Source organism: Orcinus orca, chromosome 14 (genome assembly GCF_937001465.1).
Source record: "Orcinus orca chromosome 14, mOrcOrc1.1, whole genome shotgun sequence".
In the NCBI taxonomy this organism is placed as follows: domain Eukaryota; kingdom Metazoa; phylum Chordata; class Mammalia; order Artiodactyla; family Delphinidae; genus Orcinus; species Orcinus orca.
In genome coordinates this window covers 41,213,221-41,232,216 of record NC_064572.1, presented here as the reverse complement: position 1 = coordinate 41,232,216, position 18,996 = coordinate 41,213,221, and the positions used below count along the sequence as shown (strand labels likewise).

Here is an 18,996-nt window from a genome sequence, read left to right as displayed (position 1 = left end):
AAAATGGGCAGATCTAAATAGACATTTTTCCAAAGAAGACATGCAGATGGCCAATAGGCACATGAAAAGATGCTTAACATCGCTGATTATTAGAGAAATGCTAATCAAAACAATGAGATATCACCTCACAGCTGTCAAAATGGCCATCATCAAAAAGTCTGCAAGTGAGAAATATTGAAGAGGATGAAGAGAAAAAGGAACCCTTGAACACTGTTGGTGGGAATGTAAATTGGTGCAGTCACTATGGAAAACAGTATGCATGTTTCTTAAAAACTAAAATTGGCACTACCATGTGATCCAGAAATTTCACCCCTGAGTATATACCCAGAAAAAGCAAAAACTCTAAGCTGAAAAGATGCATGCACCCCAGTGTTCATAGCAGCAGTATTTACACTGGTCAAGACATGGAATCAACCTGAGTGCCCATCAACAGATGACTGTTTAAGACGATGTGAGATATATATATATATATATATATACACACACACAATGGAATATTACTCAGCTATAAAGAAGAATGAAATATTGCCACTTGTAGCAACATGGAGGGACCTAGAGAATATTACACTTAGTGAAATAAGTCAGAGAGAGACAAGTACTGTATGATATCACTTATATGTGGTACGTAAAAAACAATACAAATGAATGTATATACAAAACAGAAACAGAGTCACAGACAGAAACAAACATATGGTTGCTAAAGGGGAGAGGGAGTCAGGGAGGGACAAATTAAGAGTATGGGATTAACAGATACAAACTACTATACATAAAATACATAAGCAGCAAGGATTTGCTGTATAGCACAGGGAATTATACCCAATAACTTGTAGTAACCTATAATGGAACATAATCTTCAAAAACCAAACAAAAAAACCAAGTCACTGTGCTGTACACCCCAAACTAACATGATATTGCAAATCAACTATACCTCAATTTTAAAAACAACAACAAAAAAACCTATTTGGGTATAAGTAGTTGTTTCCACTGGAATGGGAACCTCTAATAAATAGTCCCTTTACTCTCCAACATAGAGGTATTAAGATTGGCTTTGAACCCTACATTTAAAATTTTTACCGTGTGTGTGTGTAAAACACACACACACCAACAGTTGGACAAAGGCAGAGAAGCAGAGAGAGAGAGAAATGAGAGGTGGATTAACTCAAATCAAGAAGAGTAATTAGAACAGTAAGAGCTCAGAAAAGCATGCCTCCTAAGGGTCAGATAAAGGAAGCAGGAATGGTGAGGAGACTGGTATAGAAACTGCTCAGCAGTGAAATTTGGTATTTCTAATATTTTAAGAATCTTCACGTTGAAAGGTTTTGGACGTATCCGTGCAGCTGGGATCTCAGACCTCAGTTGGTTATGTCAGGAAGTGATGAGCAGGCATCACTCCGCTTTCTAGTGAGTATCCAGCATCCCTGGACCATGAGGTGGGCTTCTATCAGGGCCGTGACCCTGCAGGCCCCCTAGTGGCACATCTTGCAGCTTCTTTGACTTTACAGAGCTGTACAGCCTGACAGGTAGAGCTCAGAACTTGTTCTGTGAGGGAATGGGAGTCCATCTGGATCAGGACATGACCTCTTTTGTGGCTCCTCAAAGAGTGAAAGGCTATTGTGAGAGCTCTTTCTCTCTCTCTCAAGGCTGACATTTTAGCAAAGGCCATAAAGGGATCCTTAGCTACAAATGGGATTAGAAAATGAGGCTCTTCAACATAAGCCCCGCAGGGATGGTCTCTGAACACATTAAGGGATAGTCTTTAATATGAATCGTGATCCCATGCAACTTTACTGCTTCTTTCTCTTTCCTGCATAGTCCAGGTTGCCAGTTTCCCACAACCCTTTATGGCTAAAGAAACACTGAGAGGATGTGGCTGCAGATGGCAAAGCTACACTGGCCTCAGGGTGTAGTTTCGTGAGTCTCACTTGAACTTTGTCTTAATGGAGTCAAGTGCTCCGTTAAGGCCACATAGTGTAGTGACTAAAGTGTGGGATTTGACTTAACAAGAATTGAGTTTGAGAAACAGACTCACAGACTTAGAGAATGAACTTATGGTTACCAGGGAGGTGGGAGCAGGGGCAGGGGGAAGGGATAGTTAGGGAGTTGGGGATTGACATGCTATATTTAAAATAGATAACCAAGAAGGACCTACTATATAGCACAGAGAACTCTGCTCAATATTATGTAACAACCTAAACGGGAAAAGAATTTGAAAAAAAAATAGATACATGTACATGTATAACTGAATCACTTTGCTGTACACCTGAAACTAACACAACATTGTTAATCAACTATACTCCAATATAAAATAAAAAGTTAAAAAAAAGAGAATTGGGTTTGATTCTTGTACCCATCTTGTGCCAGAGGTGAGATCTTGGGCAAGGCTGATTCACTTTATTGTACAACAGAAACTAACACAGCATTGTGAAGCAATTGTACTCCGAAGAAGATGTATTTTAAAAAAAAAACTTACTCCTAAAAAAAGTTATCTCATCTGAAAAATAGGAATAATAATACCAGGTCTTCTCAGATTTATTGTAAAGAGTAGAGGTGATGTGAATGGATGAGTGCAATGCCTTGTAGAGTGTATTTTAATGCAGTAGTTCCCCAGGGGTGGTCTTTGGACCAGTAGCATCAGCATCATCCAGGAACATGTTAGAAATGAAACTTGTGGGCCCTACTGTAGACCTAATGAATCAGAAGCTGGAGGAGGGAAGTTGGGGAGAGGTTAATCATCTGTATTTGAACATGCCCTCCAGGGGGTTCTCATTCCCTCTCAAGTTTGAGAACATATGCTTGAATGAATAGTGCTTATTGGTATGATTGTTGTTTTAATAGTATCAGTATTTGATTTATTCCTGAATCTTAGGAAGTGACTCTTAGCCAGAGACCAAAGGTAACCATTGATACTATCCATGAAATCAGGCTCTGGAGGAGAGCACAGGATGGAAAAGAGTGGAAGGCAGACTTGGAGGGGCAGACAGGACATAGCCAGCCCAGCGTGCTTTGATTCAAGTCCTCAGGCTTCTCAGATTCTAGTATTCAGCCCTTCAGTTCTGCATTCGTCACTTTATACATATTTATTCAGCACCAACTGTATGCCAGACATCATGCTAGGGCGGTGGAAAGGACATGCATGGCCAAGGGGCTCACATCCTTCCGTGTGCGCGCAGGCGTGTGTGTGTGTGCACGCGCTTGTGCACGCGTGCTGGGAGTATCTGCGAAGCCCTATCCCTGTGCTTCTTCATGGAATGTTTGACCACGTGGATGCCTGTCCTCTGTGCTTCCTGGGTTCATGTATTCTTAGGTTGTTTCCCTTTCCTACATGGGTATTTCTCATTCCGTATTCTTGTCTCTTCCTAATCTATCTTGTATATAAGCAAACCAAATTACCCTTTTTTTAGATCATTCTTAATCTTTCCCATGGAATAACTCAGATTAGATTGTTGTTTATCATGGTCTTTGGACAATTTAAAGTTTTGACAAATCATTGAAAATCAGTGTGTCCCTTTGCCCTGCTGAGAAGGTTGTTTGTGGCCCCTAGCTTTGCTGACGGTATACAGTTTCAGACTTTTGAGGAAGGAGCCATTGATTCTTCCAAATTAGGGCTTTTCTTTCTTCCATTGTACCAAACCAGCTTCTTCTCCCTTGGAGATGTGAGAAAGCTTCTCCCACTGAGACAATACTTGGTTCACTAAATAAGATTCTTTCTCCCCAGAGTGCCAGAGGCTCTAAAAGGGAAAGCAGCTATGAAGCCCCCATAAGGTCAGGTGCTGGAGGCAGACATCATTAGCAAAGCTTGTCCAGCATCTGTCAGTGTGACAACAGCCAGCTGCTCAGGGAGCTCTGTGTGGCTCTTCGGGGCTACTGATGTTGAACTTTTGATGTGGGAGAAGGAAAGGCCATTTGCAGTCAAGGAGACCTGGGGAGACATTCAAGCTCTGATGGAATAACTGCTTCTGGTGTCTTGGGCAAAGTCCTTTTTGCGTCTCCATTTCCTTGGAAAATGGACACAGTTTGTACTGTGGAAGTTCAGCCTGAACTTTGTAATAGGAGAATGGATGGGAAAGCACCAAGTAGAGTGACATTCAGGAAGAAGATGTAAAGTGTGACTTTCCTTTAATGGTTGTTTTCAATAGCCCTGGTCTCAACCCTATGCTATTCCCTCCTCCATTTGCTGCCCCAACTCAAGATCCTAGAGCCGTAATACTCTTTTCCTTCCTAAACCTACTCTGAAGAGGAGATCAGAAATTCATGGACAGAGAGGTCTCTATCATTGAATCCCAACTTTAGCACACATCAGGGGCACCTGGAGAGATTATTAAGACAGGTTGCTGGGCTCCACTCCCAGGGTCTTCTTTTCACTGGGTCTGGAATAGAGCCTGAGAATTTATATTTCTCCAGTGATGCTGAGGCTGCTGGTTTAGGGAACATTCTTTGAGAACAACTGGTCTATATTATAAACTTGGAGGATGTTAAAGCTGGAGAAGATCTTAAGAACTGTCTGCGCTCATCTTCCATTTTTACTAATCAGTAGTGAGTCAGTAACTGGGCCAAGACTGTGACCCCGTCTAACAGACTTTCTAAATTACCAGGCTGGATGACTGAGGACAATTTCAAGTGTTATTTACCCCAAGGCAACTGCATTTCAATTAGGATCTGAACTTAAAGCTATAAGGATGATGCCGGTGATGATTATCATGATCATAAGGATAGTATCTTATTGTTTGAGTTCCTTCAATGCATCAGACACTTTCTGTGTTGTCTCTTCCTGTGATAAGCCTAAGCGGTGGGCGGGGCTCGCTACTCCTGTCTTCCAGAAGAGGTTACTCAGGCTCAGAGGGTTCAGGTGGCCGGCTAAGGACACTAGGGGAAGACCTGGTCTCCCCGTCTCCAGGCCCTTGCTCTCACCCACATACCATGCCATACTTTCTATGAAATGAAGTTGAACATTCTGTAAAGGAAATTAAGGAATCAAAGAGAAGGTAATGGCATTGGTGGCCTGAAAACTAATTGCCACTCTATACCACTTGCTCTGCTTCTCACTGTTGACTCTGTTCCTCTGGGACACAGGAGTACCAGGATATAGGGCAGGTAATCATTTGCAGAAATAGTTTTGCAGACCTACTGCCTGGCCGTCAGGAACTGTTCTCTGCTGCTGTAGCCTTGGGGTGTCTCTATCATCTCTGTCCTCTTGCCCAGGTCATGGGCGACCTCCCTGGGACCAACGACCATGACAAAACTTTAGGGCTCAGCCCTGTGCTCGTGACCACACACACACACACACACACACACACACACACACACACACACGACATCCCCCTACCAGATGTTTTGTACCCTGTGGACGCTTCAGGAAAGCAGCTGTTGCACTAACCGTGGGAGAGCCCAGCTGCCGTCCCCCCTCCCACTGAGCCCCCCTGGCTTTGCTTGCTTGTGCTGGTCCAGGGGCTGATCCAGGTGAAGGGTCATTCTCTTTCGCTCCTCGCTTGGCAGGTTTCCTTACAGCCTCCTGAGGAGGCCATGTGAACACTTCCGAGGGTCCTGTTGATTGTCTGCCTTACATTTTCACATCATTTTGGAGGTCTCTTTCTACTGCTCTGAGGGACCGAAGAGATATAGGCTCCTTCTTTCCAGCCGAAGTTCTCCTTTTCCTGAACCTCATGTGGTCTCCAGGTGCTTCGTACCTCAGTTCACCTCTCTTCTGCTTCCCTGGGGGATGTGGTGGCACACTCACACTCACACGTGCACACACACACACTTCCACACATGCATACATTCATGCACACACATCCTTATGGGCACACGCGTACACACACTCACACACACACACCCCACACACACAGCATATTGCTGACTTGGTCAAGGTGGAGGAATGGTTGGCAAGAGGGGAGTGGGTGGGAGGAAAGTTGTTTCAATGACAGCTGAGGTATTGATCTTCTGAGTTGAGCTGGGGAATACCAGACAGAGAAGAAGGAACTTGTGTTGGGTCCTCACTGTGTGCCAGGCACAGTGCATTGTGTCCTGTAATTTCATCCTCAAGCCCCAAGTCTATATAGGTTCATTTCAAGCCCCAAGTCTATAGGTTCACCAGAGAGCTGGAATGTGGCAGTGTGTCTGTCTTCATTCAGAATCCTGCTCTTTTCACTACCCTGTGCTCTGTGAAGGAGGCTGAATCACTGAAACTACCCTCTTGGGCAGCTGCAGTCACAGAAGAAATGCTTGCTGAGTTGCAGAAAACATGGGGACACAGGAGACTGAAAGAAACCAGCAGGAGTCACCCATGATGGCATCACCCAAAGACAGTATTTGGTACTTGGTTTTGATTCTTCATAAAGTTCTTGCATAATAATTTTAAAAAGATATCACAATGTAAATACTCTCTTGTAACAGGTTCTTTTTCACTAAACAATATAATACTGGTTGTCATTTATTTAGTGCTCACCACATGCCAGGCAAAACCCTAAGCATGTTACATTTACTGAGGGATTTAATCGTCATCAGAACTCTCTGAAGTATGGACCATTTTACATCCAGGGGAACTGAGGTTCAGAGATGTTAAGCATCTTGTCGGCACTTACACAGCCAGCAAGCAGTGGAGTTGGGATTCGTATCTGTACGGTTGGAGTCCAGAACCCAGGCTGGCTCTTCTTCATCACGGACAGTTGTTTCCCTTAGCAGGGAATGCTCTTTTAAAACACCATAGTAGCGGTAACATAATATTCCATCATCTAATACATCATTTACCTAGGTGATTCTCAATTGTCAAGCATTTAGATGGTTTCCAATTCTTGCTAGTTTAAACAATATTGCCCTGAGAATCTTTATACAAACATCTTCTCTGAAAGGGAATAATTCCTTAGAATGAATTCCTAAGGGTAGAACTGCTACATACGCACATTTTAAAAGCATTTGATTCTCCCCACCAAATTACCATTCCAGAAATATCGTTCCAGCACACACTCCTGCCAGCAGACTGTAGAATTGTTCTTTTCTCCATAGATAGTCTGGGTCTTACCGTTGCATCTTTTGATTTGGCGTAGCGCATAATAATGTATCACTGTAGCCAGGATTCAGGATGCCTGTGGTGATGTGTGGCGATTTTGTGAACATGAGCGTAGGAGCTAAGATTTGGGATGCTGAGCTCTGCTTTGTTGGGGTGAAGGGTGGATGCAAGGAGAGACAAGGAGCGTGTCACTGGATGGTTAATGCCCATGAGGCTGCATCAGGTTTCCAAGGTGTCCCTGATACCCTAACATCCCCATCCACAGACAGCGCAGGCCCCTGTGTCTTCCCTCTCCCCGCATTTCAGGTGTTCCACGAACCACCTCTGTAAAGCTGGAGGATGACAGTCACTGGAGCCAAAGAAACCTGTGCTCTCCCCTCTGCCATGCTTGGACTCATGAAGGGAGGGCTGGGGAAACTGCTATGGTGCCCTTACCCTCTGAGCACTTCCCAGGGGAATGCTCTTGGTGATAGAACCCGTGGGAATGGCAATGACTGTCTTTCTCCAGGTTGACCTGGCTCCACTACTCACCATCTGGGTTAATTTGGGACAAGTCACTTTATTTTTCTGAGTCTCAGTTTCTTCATCTGTAAAATGGGATTAATGTTCAGCCCCTCAGAATTATACCATGGATAGAAAAGGAATCATGTATCTGACAACCCAGTATCCAGCAGGTACTTCACACCTACCCTGTACCTGGCAATGCAGACACCTGATTTCCTTTAGCACTTCTTTTCTGATAGTATTTGTGTTTGATGTTTGTAGTACCTGCATTCTTGTTTGGGGGGATAGAGTGGTTGCTTGTCCCTTTCCAAAATCAGTTAGGATGGAGTAGAACAGCATTATGAAGTTCTTGCCTCCAAGGCTGTTGTCTTGAAAAGTTTGTGCTCCAAGTGAGTTCTGGGAAGGGCCATGTTAGTGGTGCAATGAAGGGCAATGCAATCTCATTTTATTACCAGTGTGGAGCAACGGCGATGAGCCATCCAATATCCCAGCTCACTTGTGACTCTGTTTATGGTGCCCAGCCTTCCTCTAGCAAAGTAGGCTAATCATGTTCCCCCAAATGTTAGGGAGGCTGCTCTAAGCACTGGGGTCAGACAGCCCCGTGGTCTCAATCCCTTTCCATTTGTAGCAGTGCACCAGCATGTGGGTGGACTTGGGAAGAAGTGGACTTCAGGGATGGGCTTGGATTCTGTTTGCTAAGATGCTTCCTGGGAGACAAACTAGGAGTGGTCTGTCTACCTGCTGCTGTCCTGGCATCCTGAGATGCCAACTGGACATTTTCTATGACATTTTATGTGATGTCAAAGCTGTTCTTTCCTCCTTTCCCCAAGGTCCTCACATCTCTTCTTTTATGTGTGAACCAAATGCCTTTTCTTTCTTTTTTTTTTTTTTTTAAGGAAAAGGAGAGAGTGAAATGAAGCCACATGGTTAGATGCAGGCCAGGGATGTAAGGGAGACTTTCCCAGGTGTTTGAATAGTGTCAGGGAGCCAGTGCCCTGGGAAACCGGAGAGCTCTGACAGACCTTTGTGCTCTGTTGATGGGCAAAAGCGCCTTTAGGAGCCAAGAGCACACAAGGCAACGGAGATTGAATCTGGTACAGAGATCGGATCTGGTACCTATGTAGTGTGTGATAGCATAGATTGTGTAACAAGATGAAAGAAAATATTTTAATCAACTTGTCCTAAGAATCCTCACTAATCCCACTCCATTATGTAATATTCCCGTTCATCTTTTGGCGTATTACATTTCACATATATACAGAACAGTAATAATAGTGTATCCATCCCATTGTTTTCTACTAATTTACATATATAATATGTATATATTTCTATGTGTGTATATATATATAATATGTATATATACATTTCTATGTTTCTGCATAGTCTTTACTATCAGTTGCATAAAACTATATCGTATTAGTGAACTATAATTTATTAAATTATTTCCCTAAATTAAATATTTAAACTGTCCCATGCTTACTTTATAGTCAACATTAGATTCAAAATGCCTGTCATGTCATTAAGATACATAGATACGTTTGGTTTACTTCTTAGGTTAAATTCTTAATTTGCTAGGGCAAAGGATAGGAGCAGTTTTAGACGTTCATGTTATGGATGCCACGTTACTTTCCGAAATGTTGTGTTGTTCTGTGATGCCTGTGGCCACGAAGGATCACACCCACTTCGTCACAACCTCACTAACACTGGATATGACCAATTAAAAACAAACAAACTGTGGAAGTAGGAAATTATATTCCTAGACTATGTTAACTGTCAAACCTCCACTGTCTTAGATGAGCTAAAAATGCCTTCATAGCTCCTGGAAGTATCTGGTGTCCCAGGACTCCAGAGCCAGCTCTGAAGGGCTCCCTGGGTCACTGTGCCCACCTTCTGCATAGAGCCTTCTGCATAGAGCCAAAGGCTTGGGGAAGGCTTGGCTAATGTACCAGCCTTGTCTCCAGCCTAACATTCCAACAGCCGCGTTCCAAGGCATTGATGCATAATAAGTCAATGACTAGAAGTTAGGAATACATTTAATATTATAAATGGGCCAGCCAGATCAAGGTAATATAACTCATTAAAGAGGTGAAGTCCAGTATTTGTTCTTGTTTTGTTTTAACGCAGAACACAAATCTATGGTACTGCTTTCATCTTTTAGACTTTATGAAATAAACGTCAATAATCTATTTGTAAACAGCTCACTGCCTATTGCTTCTGATCTCACATAACATCCTCCTTAACTCCCCTCAGCCCCCTGCGAAGTAGGGAAAGGACAGGACTGGGAGACATAAGAAAGGATGAGTTGGTATGAACACTGGCAAAGTAGCCACTCTAGAGCTCTGTTGTGCCGTTTAGCCAAAGCATTCCCAGTTTCCTGCAGGAAGGTGTCTGGTTCACCCTTCTTTCTCTGTGAGGAGCAGCCAGTGGCACACAGTTGAGAAGAGGCTAGATTCCTGCCAACAGTCTGTCTTCCCAAGAGACTGGAAAACAATCCTCAGCAAAAAGAAGTAGTTAATATAAATAGGAAATGACAGATGTCCCAAAGTGTGCGAGATCTCTGGCATAGAGTTGAGGGGGTGGAGGGTAGAGGGAGAGGCGTAGAGATGCCTTCTCAATGGAAGTAGAGATGAGGCAAGAGGCTGAGCTACAGAGGAAGGAGCTGAACCAAGAGCAGAATGGGAGAGATGCTCAGACTCAAGAAAGGCAGAGGATGAGCCTATGACAGGAGGGGAGAGAAAGAGAGGAAATTCTTGGATCTCTTGGAGGCAGATTTTTGATGTATCTGGCATCCCCCACATATGGAGAAGCCAGAACTTTTGGATAAGCAGCACAGAATAAGAAGGTGGACACATAATTATTAGGGGCTGCATGGAAAATTGGTTCTGATCCCATAAGGAAGAGTTACAACTGTGGGGAGGTTATGGGGCATTCATTCTGCCTGGATCAAGAAGAGGGTCTATATAGAGGGGGTATAGCCATGGTGGATGGCATGTTTGGGCTTCTGATACTGGCATCCGAAGTGTTCCTGAGAATATGGTCCTATCTAAGAAGCTTTCTGTCTCATACAGGGGCTGCAACATACCAGGAAGATTGGGGAGACACCTGTAAGGTCCAGGAAGTTGTGCTGGAAACTGATGAACTTGGGAAGCCCAGGGAAGGTTTTGGTGGTGCATTTTACTCAGCATGAGGCTAAGAGAAGAGGACCCAGGAAGCCGTGGGATGCTGAGGAAGTGAGGAAGGGTTGTTGGGGATGGGAAGTATTTTATAAGGCTAGAGCTCCATTGCAGTTGCAGTTTCTGAGTTAGCCCACATGTAAGAGGTGGCACATCAGCCAGCCTCTCCAGGTCTTCCCTGTTCTGGCATCGTCAGGTAGATTAGGGACCAGCCACATGCTTCTTGAAGCAGACATAAGAACTATGGTAGTAAATGTAGTCCCTGTTTACAAATAGGGAGACTGAGTGTCTGGGGTCATTCAGCAGCTCAAGAAGGAGAACTTCTATTTTCTCCTCTTTTCCTGACTGCCTTCCTGGTTAGCAGGGATTTGCACCTGAGACATCGCCAGCATGCCTTCCATATGTTTTCTGCCTTCTCAGCTTAGGCAGCGGGACTATAAATGCAGCTTCCTTCATGGATCTGTGCTCACCTGTCACTTAGCCCAAGCTGGAGCCACAGATGCCTGTGGCTTGACGGATCCAAGTGCCCCGTTAAGTGGCCATGCCAGGCTTTTGTCAGAGCCGGTTTCCACTCGAGGCGGGCCAGCTTATTTCTTTCTCCTTCTTGGAACATCACTTGAAACGTAGGAACGAACTTGATCTTAATTCTTTCTTCAACATGACGTGCCCTTTTGAAATTGTGCAAATAACAATGTCTGATTGTCATGTTGAATTACAAGCACGGGTATGAAATGCTCCAGAGTCGGACAGAAGCCAAATATTAGGTCATAAGTCAACATTTTGCTGAGAAACTCGGTTACTAAGAGGTGGAAAATTTATATCTTTTCATGAGAAAACGTGTTTGCCAGCAGGAGAAAATTTCAAAACTGTTATCCTCCCATGTGGAGGGAGAGAGATGAGTGTAATTTTGCAACCTGGGTCAAAGCCCTTTAGGGACTCCTGAAATTGACTTGGGCAAGGAAAGAGGCTCTGAGGTAATATTTGGATTGTTCCCGAGGTGAATATCAATGGGTGGTATGGTCTATGTCATTTCTTACAAGATCGTCGGGTAAAATTGTGTGAATGGCTAGGAGCAGTCTATTCCTGGCAGGGGGAGGCCATGCTCCACCCACAAAACCTTCGGATGGAAAACTCCTGATGAGAAAATAAGCCAGCTTGGCCCACGGGCACCTAGGGTTCCAAAAGAAGCAATATCGTGATGAGCTTCACCTAAGCAGCTATGGCATTCTCCGGAGATTCTCAGTGGACACAAAGACAACTGAATAAAGGCAGGAGAAGGGAATAACACCCCTGCTGACGGTGCCACAAAGCTTGTAGCTTGCCAGCTTGGCCTGTTGTTACCTGTGATGTTTCAGCCCTGCCACTGCCCCAGGCTGGGGTCCTCCAGCATCTAGTGTGAGCTGTGGTAGGAGAGAAGAAAGCATGAGGTGTCTGTATGTTCACTAGAGAATTAAAACCAGGCTCTTGGCTGCATTAAGAACATCATGCTCTATTTTAAGCTGGCCAAGTGACAATGTCTAGTTTGCATCTTCTTCCAAAAATACAAGCAGCTCACATTACTTGTGAGTGCCTAAACTCCAGGCCAAGTCAGGATTATGGCTCAGGATAGAACTGAATGTCTGCTATGGGTGGGTGTGATGGAGTGGGACTTCAGCTGTGGCCACAGGCAAATTCGGATGGAACAATTTGCCACCATTGCATGGATATAGAAACACTGACACCAGAAGCCTCCTCCATGTAGATGCATGTGCGTGTGTTTATGCACATGTATGCATATATGTGTGTGCATATAAATGTGTGTATGCTTAGTATGTGCATGTGTGTTTGTGTGTGCACACTTTTGTGTGGGCAGTGAAAGGGAAGTGGCAGAATCCTGGCTTGGCACCATAACAGTCAGGACCCTGTCCTTAATGGCTTCTTCCCCAGGCATAGCAAGTTCATGACTTAGATATTAAGTCGCAGCCACTCGGGGGCACTGATCCTAGGGCCGTCTCCCATGTTCGCCTTAAGCAGGGCTCAGTCAAGTTCTAAGTAGAAATATTAAATGGATACTATCATGCATCCCCCTAAATCTCCGGTCAGAAAATCTCAATTCCCTGAGGTCAGACTTTCTGCAGTCTCCAAGGTGAGCTTACTACTCTGAGAAACAGGTCCATGGCACTGTGACCAGGAAGCTAGCTCAGAGGCCACGTACAGCTCACCTTGCCCACCTCTCTGTGAGATGCGCAGCACTGGGGCCTCCTGGATGCATCATCACATCCTTCTATGTCTAACCACAGTGAGTGGCATCAACCAGGGGTGGAACCTGCAGACCAGAAAATAGGAGAGCGTGCTGTGCCGGCTCGTTGGGCAGGAGGACCATTTAGAAGGGTCCCTCAAATCCCACCACTGAGAGGCCTCACTGCTCGAAAATAATACGGGAGGCCAGGTCTGCCTGACTTCATGGTGATTTTGGTGTTTCAGGCAAAGAAGGGGAACTACGCCTTTCTGTGGGATGTGGCCGTGGTGGAGTACGCAGCCCTGACAGATGACGACTGCTCCGTGACTGTCACTGGCAACAGCGTTAGCAGCAAGGGCTATGGGATCGCCCTGCAGCACGGCAGCCCCTACAGGGACCTCTTCTCTCAGAGGTAGGCTCGGTCAGTGAGAACACGCTGGCAGCCCCCATGCTCCAGTTGGGGTTTAACCAGCCTTCGGGAGATGAGAGCCAACACAAACTTGTTTATTCATCACGTTTTCCTCAGTGCCGACTATGTACCAGTACGTGCTGCTCTCCACCCCTGTCCCCACCTAGTCCTGTGCCAGGTCCTGGGATAAAAAAGAGGAAGTATGTGTAACCTTCCCATGAAGCTGCATAGTCTCAGTGGGAGCTGTGATGTGAGTAGGCGATGTCAGCACAGGGCAGTCAGTGAGACAGAGAGGATATTCTGGGGGTGGAGGAGGACAAAGAAGGGCATCTGACCAGACCCAGAAGACCAGGGAGGACTTCCCAGAGGAGGTGACATCTGAGGCCTGAAGGTAGAGTAGGAGTTAGCCAGACGGGCCTAGTAATTTAAAATTAAATGAAAGATTAACTGGATCTGGCAAGGGCCCAATAATAACTTCTTAAGATAAATGCAGGGTGGGAAGAGTCAGCGTGGAGACGTGAAAAACTGGGGCCAGAGAAGCAGATTGACTCCATATTCACCTGCACAGGGGCTGAGGGAGCAGATGCTGTCCGCTGGGGCAGGACAGGGACCTGGCCCTCACTGCCCACCTCCCCATCTTTTCCAGATCAGCTCCTGGTAATTGATACTAGCAATGGGGCATGTTGGGGGAGAGTGGGGGGAAACACTGTGTAGACAGGAGTGTTCTGGCCTAAGCAAAGACACGTGGACCCTGTCCACCAGAAATGAATATGTGTGTCTAGTTTGCATTGGCCTCTTTAGCTTCCCAGGTGATTTTCTGGTGCACGTCCATCCTTTGAACTTGATCTTCTCTGGACTCCTGGGCATGACTGAGTTTCCAAGTGCCCAGTCTGGACACCTGGTCGGCCTCCTTGACAAAGATAATCTCTCATCATCCCACCCCCATTTCTCGCTTCCCCACAGGAACTTACCTTAGCCCTTGACCAGGTTACCTGGCCTCACAGAGAGGATGGAGGTGAACAGCACGGGTGAGCTCAGTGGCCTTTTCCCAGCAGCCAGCCTGCTAACAGGGGCTCGTGTCCCCAGTGATGTCTAAGCCCACCACTCACACATGTCTGTGGGGTGACATCCTGGTGGGTGAAGGAGCAGAACTAGAGCTCTGCCTTGGTCCACCAGAATCCAAACTGTGGCAGAAGCAGCCAGGTGAAAAGGCCGGCATGGCGCTGAGGCTTAGGGGCAGCGCCCTGTTACCTGATGAACACATGCTTTCCAGCACTGAGGAGCATCCACTTGGAGGGGTGAGAATTGTTAAAGATCATGCGTTTCACATCCTGAAGCTCAGAGAGGGTAATGTGCGCTGAGGGCAGCTCAGCCAGCTACTGGCAGAGTTGAGAGGAGAAGGCAGGTCCCCTGAGCCCCAGTGCTGTGCCCATGTTGCTATCGGATCTCTGAGCCCTCCCACCTCCCACCTCCCACCTCCCAGATGTTGATTGGGCTCTTCTGATCACGAGCACCTGAGCCTAAACCCCATCAGGGAGAGGCCTAGGAGGAGGGCTTGCAGCCCATTCATTCAGTGGCTTGTTTGCAAAACTGGGAAAAGGGGTAGAACTAATTAAGTTCAATGAGGCTTTGGGGTTTTCTGTAGAATTTAATCAAGTATACAGTCCATGCCTCCCTTTGCTCCCTGGAGCAGAGATGGATGACACAAGAGAAGGAAGAGTAGTGATTTATCAATTGCTGGGATTAAAGGCATGAAGAAGGGATGGCTTCCCTCCAGGGTATATAAGACAGTGGTGTTCTTGAGGTTTACCCTACTTGGTTTTCTGAGACAGGATGCTCAGGGCATTCCCCAGGCCATCAGCCTGTGAGCACCTCTCTCACAGGTTGGTAACAGATGGTAAGGGAGCTTGTGGGACCAATGCAGCAGCATCAGCACCACCAAGACAGCTAATGTGCCCCAACACAGTGCTCACAGAAGCACAGGGTCCCCAGTGTGGAAAGCTTAGGGTCCCCGTGCACTCCAACTGCTCCGAGATCCCCTGAAAGTCTGCTGAAGTGAACACTGACGGACTGGAGAGAGGAGAGAGCCTGGTTCTTGGCTGGATCTTTCAACAAACATGATTGAAAGTGGCTAGTCCAGTTTCTGTGTCATTCTGGCAGGAAGTGATTAATTACCCTTTGCTTTCATCAGAAGGCCACATGCTCTAGGACTGTAAGTGAATGTCCTTGGTAGGCTGTGCTGGCCTCCTGAAGTATTGTCATTGGTGTCTATGTTTTAGCCTTTCCTGGGCTGGAAGCATCCCCACCTCCCCTGCCTGGACACGTGGGTACCTACTTGGGGGGAACACTCAAGGCTTCAGGTTTCCAACTTTCTGCCGCCAACGGTTCTTTAAGAGGCTCCATTATATGATGCATGCAGAACTGTGGGCTGCCCCTAACTGGGTCATGCCTGAGAGGAGGAAGGGGGCAGGTCCAGGAAGCAATGCCCCATGCCATTGACAGAAAAAGAATCCTATGTAAATAGCAGATTCCAGTCTTATCTGGAACTGCTGTAGCCTTCCTTCCCTGAGTCCCAGGGACTCAAGTTATTTCCTTGAATACAGATATGTTCCCTTGTTTTGGCAGAGGACTGGGTCTTTAGGCTACAACTTACGTGTGTGTGTGGGACTGCGGTTGAGTGCCAAAGCCCTTTTATGGACCATGGCATGCAGAGTAGGCATTCAGCAAATGTTTAGCAACTTAATAGCCATTTATAGAGCACCTACTATGTGGCAGCCTCCACGACTATTGACTAAAGGAAAGCACCTGCAATTATATCTGTCTGGAAAATAGAACAACTGGCTTCAGGAAGTGGCTATTATCATTCTGGCTTACTCATAAGCAGGAGTAGAGATTATTATGGTGTGCATTAGTTTAGCCTCGTTCCAGGAGTCATTTTGTGCCTGTGACTTGTTTTATCTTCCCTCTGTTGCTTACATATTTAAATTTTCTTTTGGATTGGCTTGTTTGTTTTTATTTTATTCTGTGTTTTCCTGTAAATTGCCTTACAGTCTTCCTGGAATAATATTGGGCATAAACATGCATACAATTACAAGGAGCAGGAAGAAGGGAAGCGTCAGCAAAATGAAGCCTCCTGCAGTTAATGAGCACAAGAGTGGGAATCCGGCCCTCTGGCCCCGCTCCTATTGGAGTCTCACCATCCCCTAGGCTGGAGGTGACTCTCAGAGAGGAGGCTGACTGCACTTAGCAGCTTGGTGTTCTGGAGAGAGCACGGCCTCCCGGGTCAGCGTGACCCAGCCCTGAAGAGCAGCTACGCCACTTGCTAATTGCGACTGGTGGCAAGCCATCTAGATTCTGAGCCTCAGGTCTTCCATCTGTAAACATAAGAACTACTTTGCAGGCTATTGTGAGGATTAAAACAATGTAAAATGGTCAGTCCTTACTGTGTCCTCAATAAAAGGCAGCTTGTGTCAACATTGGATGGCTAGGGCTGCTGGTCAGTGTGGCGCCAGAGGGTGGTGCTATACTGACCAGCTTTATGGAGCTCTTCTTGCTTGCTAGCTCTTGAGCTGAGTGGTCCCATGTGTTCCCGCTTTTCATCTGCTTGTGATAATTCTGTGAGGTAGGTGCTTTTGTTACCGACCTGGGTCCTTGGACTCTTGAATCAACAGAAGTTGATAAGAGGCCAGACAAGGAATTCAGGCAAGGCTTTACTGGGACTCGTGCTATAGCAGGAGGGAGCAAAAACAAGACAAAGGTCCCTTGCTCACTCCCCAAGGGTGGGGAGGGGGGCAAGCTTGTACCTTAAGTGGGCTAAGGGTGGGGGCGGATGGCTGGGTCTGGCTGGAGGGCTGGCTTAGGTGGTCTGCCCACCCCCGTGGGGGTGCTGTGTGCAGGGATCGTGTGCAGTACCCTGCTTTTGCTCCCTGAAACTTAGAAGCAGCAGTTGGTTTGTGGCCCTTTTGTATCTTACTCTTCATAATGGCCCCGACTGCACATGCATGCAGTTATCTTCAGTCCGTCACAGCTGCTTTGTGTTCTGTTGCTGCAGCAGACATTTGTCCAGGTACAAGGGCAAGCACTCCGGTAAAGGGTCCCAGGTCCCAGCCTTTCTCACTTTTGTTATGATCTCCGATTTTAGTGATACGAAAGCTAAAGTTGAGAGGTTTCCTAACATGGCTAGTGTGATGGCAGAGTCTGGGTTTGACTGGTGTCCATCAGAGCAGAATCTGTGGCAATAAATTAAAAACTCTGCTGCTTCTCCATGGTGAGCCAGTAGCCCAACCACGAGTCCTCTTGAAGGCCCTGAGGTCCTGCATACCTAGCCCTGGGCTTCCCGTAACTGCCAGGAGGCCCAGCCTACTCGGAACTGCCAGTAGACACGTACGTAACGGCCACTCAGCATGAGCCAGTGGACGTACAGACATGCAGCTTCCCTCCCTAACACGTCCAGAGCCACTTGGATGTAGTGGGACCCTGCAGCTGCCCAATTAATCATGGCATGTGCCACAGAAGAGACCTGTGGCATACCAAGTACGACCCCAAATGCCTGTGTAAATCATGCCTTTATCCCAATGACCAAGCTGAATTCTAAGTCTCTTGTGCTGACTTGTGCCCTGGCCACTTAGCCGACATTATCTCACCACAGCCACTTTAGTTCAGGTTAGTTTTCATGATTCCGTTCATACATTCGTACATTATCGATGCAACAAATATCCATTGATGGCTCAAGTTGTGCCGGCCACTGTGCTTGCTCAGGGGAAGCCACGAAGGTCCAAAGGATCTACTCAGCTCGTGGTAATCATGGGTCAATCTTGCAATGATGAGGAAGCCAAGCTTAGTAGGGGCGAGTCACTTGTCCGAGGACACCCAGCTGGGATTGGTGCAGATTCTTTGCACAGAGCCAGGCTGTACCCAGCCGGCGAGATGCCACACTACGCTGGCCCCTAGGTGCTGACAGGGCAGGGAACCCCCTCTGGGCTGTCTCCCTCCCTCTCCACAGTCACAGCCCATGATTGCTAACTGAGCTCAGCTTCAGCCTGTGGTCACAGCTGGCCTGCAATTAAGGGCCAGGGCAGAGTCTGCTCAAGTGGCCAGTTGGCCATGAGCTTCTCCTGACCATCAAGAACCACTGCTCTTGAACTGTGCATATCCAGAGGGCTCAGAGAGGCCACCGAGGGTGTTGTCACCTGAACAGATGACCATGGACCAGGCCAAAAGTGTCCGGCTTCCACAAATAAAAAAGCTTCGGTGTGAGGAGCCCGGGGGCTGCCAGCTACCACGGGCTCCCTGTCCAGACCTCTGGATTATAGAAAGAGTCCATGAAATACTACAACAAAGGACAACTGCCATCCAGACACCGACCTGGGGAATACGGGGGCCGGGGGCGTTGCCCCACCTCTGTGAGCAGGATAAACGCCAGGCTCCCCTCATACCTTCTCAGAGCCCACATTCTTGGCTCTGCCTGTTTCATTCACTTCAACTCACATCCTCCTCCTCATCCACCATCTACAGCCTCACTTGCCACGTTTTAGCTTCTCATACACTCACCCTAGACAAGACTTCCAACCATGGTTCTAGTCTCAGGAAGGCTCTTCCTCTTCCCTGTGGAATGCCATCCTTGCCAACCACAAAATGACCTTGGCAAGATATGTCACCTCTCTGTGCCTGAATATCCTTCTCTATAAAA

At 46.7% G+C, this 18,996-nt stretch overlaps 1 protein-coding gene across 2 annotated transcripts in view; it reads left to right on the top strand.

Moving 5' to 3' along the window:
• The window catches only part of GRID1 (glutamate ionotropic receptor delta type subunit 1), a 666,827-nt gene that overhangs the window by 627,109 nt on the left and 20,722 nt on the right, over positions 1-18,996 (top strand). For both annotated transcript variants that reach the window (XM_004273011.3, XM_033433944.2), the window contains exon 14: positions 13,144-13,310. In XM_004273011.3, coding sequence (XP_004273059.1) covers positions 13,144-13,310 — 167 coding nt within the window. The remainder of the gene's footprint in view (positions 1-13,143; positions 13,311-18,996) is intronic.